Raw genomic sequence first — 10,849 nt, 5'->3', positions numbered from 1 at the left:
CATAATTAGTAGTAAATAGACTCCAGAGATGGGTGTCTTAGAGATCTAGATGAAACGAAACTTCCAAAATAACCTAGGATCGGTGTATTAAACATCCAGAGTGAAACTAAAGATTTCATAATAACCTAGGAACTTATGGAAGTAATCTTTCTTAAAAAAAGAAAATCAAAATCCAAAAAATGGTTAGCCTAATTATCCTAGAGGTCCATGTGGACTGCTTCATTGGTGTTGGTTGACCCCCGTCTAGAATGAAGTCAAAGTTGACTGATATATATATATATATGTGTGTGTGTGTAAAATTGATATAAATGTATGACACGGCAAGTTTAAATTTGAGGGACCTGTAGCATCCATAAATAGATAAAGAGAGAAAAAATGATAGATTTTTCTTGTTCTTAATATCCTGTAACTTCAATATATGAAGGAGTAATTAATTCCAGATGAAGAACAATTAAGGCTAGAGAAGAAAGAGGAGGAGGAGAGGAATTTAATGAGTTGGTACGTCCCCTTTCTTAATAGTTAATAATATTCTGCTGTGGTTTCTTTTTCTTTCTTTCTACTTTTTCACAGGCTAATTCCCAAATTCAACGTGAAATTGCTGCCCTGCTTTTGCCTTCGCGGCGCCGGCGGGTTCATCTCGACGTTGCTGTTGGGGTCCTTGGGGAGGCGGCCGCCGTTCTGCGTAGGGGCGCCTTCGATGAACCTGCCCCAGAACCAGTGGGCCCTCCAGACGAGCACCATCTCCTCGATCGGCACGTTCTTGGTCTCCGGCAGGAAGAGGTAGACGAAGATGGTCATGATCACGACCCAGCCGGCGAAGAAGTAGAAGAGGCCGAACTTCATGTGGCAGAGCATGGTGAGGAAGGCTTGCGCGATGGCGAAGGTGAAGAGCATGTTGACGGACACGTTGATGCTCTGCCCCGCCGGCCGGATCTCCAGCGGGAAGATCTCGCTGGGGACCAGCCACCCCAGCGGCCCCCACGACCAAGCGAAACCGGCCACGTAGATGCAGATGAACAGCACCACCACGGCGGCGTACCCCTTGGACAGGTTCCCCTCGCCGCTCGTCCCGAATTTGACGGCGATCAACGTCCCCACTACGATCTGGCTGATGATCATCTGGGTGCCTCCCTCGATGAACAGCTTGCGGCGGCCGAGGCGGTCGACGGTGAAGACGGAGACCAGGGTGGCGAAGACGTTGACCAGGCCGGTGATGACGGCGGACATGAGGGAGCCGTTGCGGCCGAAGCCGAGGGTGCGGAAGAGGACGGGGGCGTAAAACATGATGACGTTGATTCCGGTGAGCTGCTGGAAGAAGGGGATCAGGAGAGCCATGGTCAGCTGGGGGCGGTACTTGCGCTGGAAGATGTTGGCCCACGGATGCTCCACCAGCTTCGACTCCTCGCTGGCCGCCACCAGGTCGGCGTACTCCGCGCCCACGTCGTCGGTGCCGCGGATGCGGCGGAGCATGCGCTGGGCTTCCTCGGGGAATCCGCGTTCCAGGAGGGAGTTGGGCGTGTCGGGAAGGAAGATGGACCCGACGGTGATGATGGCGGCGGGGACGGCGGCGAGCGCGAGGCTGACGCGCCATCCCCATCCATCCTTGATCTTCGCCGTGCCATAGTTGATGAGGTTCGCCGCCAGGATGCCGATGGTGATCATCAGCTGGAAGCCGATGTTCAGCATGCCGCGAAGTCTCGCCGGCGCCATCTCCGACAAGTACACCGGCACGGACTGAATAATTAATCAATCAATCACTGATTTCCCCCAACCGTTTCTAAGAAAACAGAGTATCTAATCTACCTGATTGGCGAATCCGACGCCGATGCCGAGCAGGATACGGCCGAAGATGAGCATGGCGACGTTCTGGGCGGCGCCGTTGAGGGCGGCGCCGAAGAGGAAGGTGACGCCGCCGCCGAGCATGGACCATTTGCGTCCGAAGGCCCTGGTGACCAGGGAGGCGAAGAAGGAGGCGACGAGGGCGGCGAGGTAGAGCGACGACGTGAAGGTCTGCAGCAATTGGCTGTCGAACCGGCAGTACTCGTTCGTGCTCGTGTCCGCATGCTCCTTCCGGTACACCTCCGGGAAGAACTTCCTCAGGAACGAGTCCATCGACGTCACTCCCCCTTCACGTATTCATTCATTAACCATGATTACCACTCGAACAATTCCATTAATTACCATAATTAATTAATTCATTAATTGATGAGACAATCGATATAGCACCGGAGATGCCGATGTCGTAGCCGAAGATGAGGCCGCCGGTGGCGGCGACGACGCAGGTGACGAAGACGAAGAGCGTGAGGTTGCCGGGATAGTCCTTGCCGGACCCGGAGTTGAGGAAGGCGCCGGCGGCCATGGCGGGGATTTGGTTTCTTCTAGATGATTACTTGCTTGAGGAGAAGATGAAGATCGAGAGGGATTTATAGACTGAGACACATTGAAAAAATATCTGTGGATCGATCTCAAAAGTCTGAACCAGAAAAATTGAAACTTATTTAATACTGATATACTATTTGACTAGTCTTTCTTTCAAGGATAAGGACAGCCGGACATTTAATTTAAATCTATCCATTCATCCATGCTCTGTTTACACTCTGTTTCTGGATGATCCTCAGCTGGAAACGAGTGAAGCAGAGATTGCTGCTATCTTTTATTAGATAAAAATCAAAAATCAAAAGCATACTTCCTTTGATGTGTTGTTCAGGAAAAATTTCTACAAATATTATCAAATCGTAAATATTGAGATGATAATTTATATTCTATTAGCATACCCTAATCCCAGAAATTACTACAATACTATTAACAACTAATGAATAATGTTATAGTAATTATTCGGTAGCTTATATGTAATTATCTATAATTGTTATAATAATATTGGTAAAAAGATATTCTCAAGATAAAATATGGAGTTTTTTAAAAATATGTTTTTATGATTTATATAATTTAAGATCTTCTTTTAGTTTTTATTATTTTTGTCAACAAACACGGGTTTGTTACATCTCTTTCAATGGACTAATTGTTAATGTAATGTAACAAATTAATTATAAATTAAGTGGAAAAAGCAATCAGGATAAGGAAGATTAATAACCTAGAAAAATAGGTGTAAATGCATGCGAATCCGCCGCTATTTTCACATGTGATCTACTGTAGGAATAACGCTGGTCTTAGACGGTTCAATATCGACTTCTACCAGATATATATATATATATATATATATATATATATATATATATATATATAAACGTTCGTTCCCAGTCCCTATCAATTCATATGAGGATTAACACGGAGAAAATAAATCACGGACGATTATTAATCTTTGAAATAATGCCTAGCACATAAAGGAGGTATTTATCTCGATTTTGTCGAAATTTGAATACCATATTTTATTAAGACAATCCCTCATGCGTTAGTCACTAGATCTATCCGAGGAAACAATAATATTGATAATCTATGGGACTTCCGTATCTATTAAAAATCGATCTAATTTCATACACATGTTGATAAAAGATGATTGTATTCGTTTCCAACGTGCTCATCTTAGAGTTAATATAAAAAAAGATAAATTATGAATAATTACTCCCTTTTAAAATAATGATCGATATATAAAAAAATATTTACTTTAATTATGTCAAAATTCGGATCCCAAATATTAAATTCACAGTAACTTATGCGCTAACTCCATACTGTCCAAATATAATATAATTTCACATATACGAATTAAGAAAAAATCGTCTCTTTTCAAATTAAAATTTGTCGGCGAAATATAAACATCTAAATTATTATTTTTTAAATAAAATAAAAATATTAATGACATGATAGACTTGGAAAGTCATGCATGTGCTAAGGGATAAATGGAAGATGCACGGTCTAGTCATCAAGTAGCTTTCAGCATAGTCAATTGTTGACCCGTGATGAAGAAAAAAAAACCAAGTGTTTATATATATTCACACCACGTAGGTTGATTTCCAAATAAAATAATTATAGAGATTAGCAGTTGTTTAGTAACTCTCAGCACTTAAGAGTGATATTATTAATTAGTAGATGATCATGTTCGAATGTTAAATCAACGGACGCTAGGCACGTGACGCTCTCCGGGTCACCGATCTAGATCTCCGGCTTGTCTCACGAAGCTCCGGCGAACCTGCACAGAAGTCGGGCCGGGAAGGGGTTCCCGGCGGCGACCCTCCGACGCTCAAGTCAGGCAAGCAAGCAGTGGAAAAAAGTGGCTCCAAAGGTGTTCCACGCGTACCTCCCGCGAAGTATGAGGCTCTTTATATAGAGTGGTGAAGGAGCTCCTGCACGTCCACCGAGGCACGCACGTATCCGCAGCCCATATCTCGTTATGTGTCTGTCAGAAAGCTTACCTGACGCCATACTGCTACAGTCCAAGCACGTCTTCGATGGGACAGGAGAACACCTAGCTGTCAGACTAGGAGTATGGCCTAGCCCTAGGGCTTGACAGCTGGCATAAGATATTCTTGTCTTTCTCTACCTACCACAGGCCGGTGGGTCCGTCCGGCAGGTTGGACGTGGAGTGCTGTCCGGATGGCCCTCATCTTACGCGCCGGCCGGACGGCACGTCCGACCTGCCGTTGGTATTGATACGCTGGGGAGATTTCGGTAGGGTGCTATGCAAGGACTGTTAGCGCTATGTTACCTTATATCTTCGGCCAAGCATGACTTCCGCTCGGCCCCTCATTATTGTTCGTTCGAGCGCCGGTATCCCGACTCCTATCCGGCTGGCCGGGAGGTCGACCCAACCTTCTCCGGTCAGCCGCCCGGTCCACCTGGCCTTTTAACTTCCACGTGGCGGCGACCCCTCAGAACGGGGGCCCCCTGTTCTATCCGCCGGATCACTTGCCTCCCCTTCAAGTCTAGTCGAAGGAGGCGAAGTCCGACTGACTGGACTGCCGATCTGACTGAGTAACGACCGCTACATTAATCCACTCGGCCAGGCTTAGGGATGCTCATCCGTTCGGCTGTATCTTGCCCGTGCCTTGTATTGCCTGAAATTTATGCCGAACCTTCTTCTCTACTGCCCATCACGTGTGCTGCGCATGGTAAGGGGCGCTCATTAAATGCGACCAGTCACTACAAGAAAATTAGTTTATTGTGACACACATAAATGCCCTCATAGTATATTTATGGTGACACTAACGTTTTAGTGACATCTTAATAAAACGCCCTATAAAGTGATGTCGTCTTAGACCCTCCTCACATTCCTGACATTTTATAATGTCATTATACAACATCAATGCTAACGTTTAAAGTGTCACAATTTAAAGATATAACAACACTCTAAAATGTCAAGAAAAGTCTTTTTTAAGGACATTTATGTATGTCACATTATCATTATATAGGGACAAAGTTAAATGTCACAAAAACTTATTTATTATGATATTTATATTTTTTTTATAAATGACAATAAAAAGTATAACTAAAGATAATTTATAAGATCATTTTAAAATATCACATTAACCAATCTATAATGACATTAATAAATATTATTATAATAAGTTATTTTATCATTAATATTTATTTAGAATATATAACATAAATTACACATCATTAGAATTCATCCACCATTTAGAATAGAAAAATTTATAAAATACAATTTAAAGTACAAATAGATAATCTAAATTCATTTAATAAATATGAGTCAAAGTTACAAATACCCACTAATAACGAGCCATTTACATCCAAAACTAACTACCCATTACATTCAAAATATTAAGTTTTAGAATTAACAGAGTCTTATCAAATAAAAACTCAACTAGACAAAATCTCTGCAAGCATCATATTGATTGATAAAAATCCAAGTACCTATCACCTGCAAATATAATGAATATATTTGTATTAGTGAAATAAAAACAATATACACAAAAAGTTAATAGAAAAAAATGATAAAGATTAAATATCATATCAAACGAGAAAAATAACGTATTATTTCATATTCACCTAATAGTAATCTTCGCTTACTATTAACTGTAAATATATTTCATATTTATTTAAAATTCTAATAACACAATAAATAAAAAATAATAATAATTTAATGAAAGGTTAAAATTATACTAGATGAAAGATCAAGCTATCGTTTCTCCAAGTATATCCTCAAATTTCTGTAAAAGATCATAAGTTCCAATTAAAACTCTCTTCTGGTTCTAGGACAACTTGTATTCTTACTTCACACCAATTTAGTCCTAGTGTTTGTCTCCCTGCTATAGTATTTGGATCCATGACAAGGAGTATACCTTTTATCACAATTTTCATTAAATCAAATACACTTTTAATCAAAACAGAGCATTCAGTCTACATAAAAGTGCAACAGAGATAAAAGTTTGAAGAGTTTGAAGATGTGTGAAACAGACAATAAAAATGAAATTAAACAAAGCTTACTGGAAAAAGTTGACGATGAGGAATAAAATTTGTGAATTACTACTTGGTGATGTGTGTTGATTATTATTGCTATTTGAAAGAGGATTCTGATTTGATTGATAAAAAAATCTTTACTTCTATTATTGTAATATGTTGGTCTTGCATTTTAATTTGCACATCCATTTGTTTTTTCTAATTTTGTCTGTTGTTCCATCACTAGTCGATTGCATGTGCCATGACTAGAAACTTCTTCCCATAAATCAGATGGACTAACACCATCACCAAGCATATGTACTCGACTAGGTCTATCTGGTACCATGATTTTAGCAAATATATCATTTTGATTCACTCGACCATTAGAACCTTCAAGAAGTTCATTTGTTAATTCATTCATTGTAGCCTTTATCAAAACATGACATGTTGATATTTATTAAATACATAATGATAATTAAAATAAATCATTTTTGGTACAAGTTGAAGAGTATAAAATAACTTACTAATCTTTCGACTACAACATTACTTGAGGGACTTCCATTGGCATGAGTGAAGCAAGCCTAGAATAATTCAGCTTGTGTTGGAGGGTGCCCCTTTTTTTCCTTCATATTCAAGTTCATCCCAATCTAATAGCAAAAGCTAGATAAATCTGTCCAATCCAAAAAATCAAAGTTTAAGGCTTATAAGAGACATTCTCTAAAGCATTTGAAGATCCACCGTACTCAACTCATTTAGCAAGTGTTGTAATTCATATGCTACATGATATATTGCACATGTATAGGTAGCTAACAACAATAAGTCTATATCTTGTGCAAATACTATATAATTCTGACAACAATAAACTCTATATTATGGATGCATTAAGGTTTGACCCAGTAGTGGCCTTACTATCTTCTCCAATTCTAGTATTTTTCCTCTATTTTTTAAATTAAATTTGACTTATAAGAAATGGATTAGTCTTTCAAACAATGGTGTGCCTTAAACTGAAATGATATTTGAGTTCCCAATGAGGGCATCTACTTAATTGAAGTTGAGGTTATAGTATTAATGCAATTATATTAAAAAATAACTATCCATATGGATAATTATTTAAGTTAGAATTTTCTAATTGAAAGCACCAATATCAATTTTAAGTAGGATGAAAAAACAAGAAAAGGATTGCATTAGGCCGAATCAATGTACATAGCACAACACAATGTCAAAAGATAAAGAATCATGATAATACATTCAGACAAAAACACTATCCATGCCACCCTACCACCATTCATCACTCAACAATTGCTTAGAATGAAATAGAAAGTAAGTTATAGTCTAGGTCCAAACACAAAGAAAAAGGTATGCAAGTTGATGGAGCAGCAAATTCCTTATCCAACTTGGTAGGAATCAAAAGAAAATAGGACCTCTGTTATACCATTATTAGCCTTGAACTTCTCTAGCTTGATTTTAAAGATGTGAAAGATGGGATAGAATACATCCTACTTAAACCCAATACCACTAACACGAGACAGTTAAGGATAGAATACATCCTCGGTTAAGTTAGATAACACATGGGAAAGTATCAACGCAAATATAGGATGATCGAGGTGAAGGCAATTCACTCTAATTGCCCAGGGAATCCTATTAAATGCAAAATTCAAATACTTGAGGCATTAGCTTTCACGACAGTTGAAAGTTTCACAAGAATAAACAACATCACACATGGTCTTACAATAAACTCTATAGTTTGGGGATACTAAAACTTATATAGAATTATAACATGAAAATGAAAAGGAAAAGAAAGCATGTTGTCCTCAGGTGACAAGGGAGAGCTTAGCTAACATCATGTAAGATCAAGGAATGTATATCGGTACCTTGCTTGCTGCAGAGGTTGCTGCTGTGAAGAGGGAGGCATGTAGTGGAGACGGTGGATACTATGTTACAGGGGAAAGGAACGAAAGGAGGTGCGACGGAGGAAAGACCACCTACGATGCCGAGGCCATGTGGAGAGGAAGAGAGTCGGCTATGGAGAGATGTGGAGGCGATTCAATGCAGAGGCGAGACAGAGAGGAAAAGGGTCGGCTGCGAAGAGATGCGGAAGCAATGCAGAGAGGAAAAGGGGCAGCTGCGGAGAGAAAACTTCGTGATGAGCGGCGGCGTGTGGAAATGGAAAAGGTGAGTGACGAGCGGCTACTTGCAGAAATGAGGAGGAGAGGGTTTAGGGCAAGTAATTAGGTTTATGAGTTTAACTAGTTATATAATTTTAATTAATAAACTACTACGGACATTTATCAAATATGTCAGGATAAAAAGTCTAATTTGACATTTATTTTTATAAAAAAAATATTTTTGATGAGTGTCCTTGTAAGGTGTTTATCACGACACTATAAAATAAGTGTTGTCAAGAAAATGTCACAATAGACTAATTTTCTTGTAGTGAGTATCCAACTGACACGTGGCGATCGTGCGTTTGTCAGCGTATGGCGGTGGCGTCACTTCCGATGGGACAGCCGCCGTTTGAAATGAACGGCTGGATGATGACCTCGTTTTTCACGACCAGGATCGGACGGTGGAGGTCGCTCCCGGGCGGCGATATAAAGCTCGCGACTCATTTTCCGCCGCACTGTTGCTTCATCCTCCTTCATCTTCACGCCGCTCCTTCTGCTCCGGCGATCCTTATTCACCGCCTGTTTGGTGCACTCGCCATCTTCTCCCTTTCCTCGATCTTCCTTGTACTTGTAAGCCTTCCTTTCCAGCTACCCGCCTTCTGTATTGCTTCCTTTTGCATTCTGTCGGCATTTTCTTTTAGTTTTTCTGTCGATTATCGTTTCTGTTTCGACCATGGCGAGTACTTCTACGTCTACCGTCGGCGCTCCTGGTCTCTGGTATTAGGGCTGGAATTTTTTACATAATTCCCGACCCTTCCCGACTCCCAACCCGTTCCCGTCCCGAATTTTTCCCGACCCGAATCTTTCCCGACCCAAGTGGTCGGGATTTTTCCCGACCCGACTAAAATCGGGAACAGGATCGGGTACAAAAGTTCTACCCGACGGGCTTCCCGACCCGACCCGAATATATTAATAATAATTTTTAATTCAACTTTTTTTTAAAAAAATAATATAAAAAATAGGTTTAAAAATTAAAATATCAAACTTTAACTGCAGTATGATTTTAAAAAACATAAAAAGAAAAATAGAAAAATAACTAAACAGTAATTCAGTAAAGTAGCAAACTAGGGTTCCGTTGTTACGCATCTCAATTCTCAAATTCTCATTCACTTCTCGATTCGTCCTTGTGCGAACCCTAGAATCGTTGCTCAGGAAGGCGGCTGCTTGAGGATCGAGGCGCAATGACGAACAATTGGCTTGCTGGTGAGCGTCTCGTGATTCCTTCTGGAGAAAATCCCATCTTTGGAGGATTGGATCGCAAATATTTGGTAGATGATTTCGTAGGGTTTCTCGATCCCTCGCCGTCTCATTAGATAGTTTTCCCGGGAGGATTTAGGGTTTAAGTCGGGAGATTCGGTGGATTGTTCTATTTGGTGTGAAATTCAGCTTGTTGTTCGAGCATCTTCCTTTGATCGGAAAAGGGTGATTAGCTAGAGCAGAAAAGATGAAGCTGAGGAGCAAACCAGATGAAGATGAGGCTGACTTCTTCCCTTGCCCTCCGAGGAAAAACTGGTCTATTGGGTTGATCAAATTCATCTCTTTTCTGGTCATATTCATGGACGGGGTCGTCATAGGCTTGTCAGCGAGTGGTCGCTTCACCCGTTCCTTCAATTCACAGACCGAAATCTTTTTCCCGAGTACAATGTACATGGCCAACTGTGATAAGGAGTTTTTGAGCTTCAAGAGTTTTGTGACTCCTGAGCATTTGATGCATAGTATGACAGATGAAGAGATATTCTGGAGAGCTTCTATGGTGCCGAAGATGGAAGAGTATCCATTTCAAAGGGTGCCAAAGGTGGCCTTCATGTTCATGACAAGAGGGCCTCTGCCCTTAGTGCAACTGTGGGACAGATTCTTCAAAGGCCATGAGGGGCTGTATTCAGTATATGTCCACACACTTCTTGATTACAAACTTAATGTCTCCGAAAGTTCTGCGTTCTACGGTCGGCAGATCCCTAGCGAGGTGAGATTCATCTTTTGTTTTTGAAATGATGTCTCCTGTGTATACTTAGTATCAAAGGTTAAAATCATAATTGAAGTGCTACCCACTGCCGTGTCAAGCTTTGCAGATGCATGAGGCTTTCACTGGTTTTATTATTCCTAGCAATCTACTCTTCTTATTCCAAGCAATCTACTCTTATTATTCGATCGAACTGATATTGAACCCAAAATGCTACTGTATAATAAAAATATTTGAACATTCGGGATATCATCTCCCTACCCGACGGGATCCCGAACATTCGGGATCCCGAACATTCGGGTCCCGACACTTGTCGGGTACGGGATCGGGAAAAAAATTGATTCCCAATTTTTATCGGGACGGGAATTGGGTA

The 10,849-nt window shown here is 40.9% G+C and overlaps 1 protein-coding gene across 1 annotated transcript; it reads right to left on the bottom strand.

Moving 5' to 3' along the window:
- Nucleotides 1–359: 359 nt before the first annotated feature.
- On the bottom strand, nucleotides 360–2,396 carry LOC122020616 (sugar transport protein MST3-like). Its single transcript, XM_042578619.1, has 3 exons — nucleotides 2,227–2,396; nucleotides 1,804–2,126; nucleotides 360–1,734 (listed from the first exon to the last, which is right to left on the bottom strand). Exons 1-3 carry the CDS (start codon nucleotides 2,357–2,359, stop codon nucleotides 565–567), a joined length of 1,626 nt encoding a protein of 541 aa, XP_042434553.1. The 5' UTR covers nucleotides 2,360–2,396; the 3' UTR covers nucleotides 360–564.
- Nucleotides 2,397–10,849: the final 8,453 nt, after the last annotated feature.

The sequence above is a fragment of the Zingiber officinale genome, chromosome 9A, assembly GCF_018446385.1.
Source record: "Zingiber officinale cultivar Zhangliang chromosome 9A, Zo_v1.1, whole genome shotgun sequence".
Lineage (NCBI taxonomy): Eukaryota > Viridiplantae > Streptophyta > Magnoliopsida > Zingiberales > Zingiberaceae > Zingiber > Zingiber officinale.
This window is presented reverse-complemented; position numbering and strand designations above follow the sequence as displayed.

Excerpts from the sequence above, each read along its gene's own strand:
- LOC122020616 (XM_042578619.1), bottom strand. The coding sequence starts at position 2,359 with ATGGCCGCCGGCGCCTTCCTCAACTCCGGGTCCGGCAAGGACTATCCC. Across the intron at positions 2,127-2,226 it reads CTACGACATCGGCATCTCCG|GGGGAGTGACGTCGATGGAC; the intron begins GTGCTATATCGA and ends GAATACGTGAAG. Across the intron at positions 1,735-1,803 it reads GCGTCGGATTCGCCAATCAG|TCCGTGCCGGTGTACTTGTC; the intron begins GTAGATTAGATA and ends TTAATTATTCAG.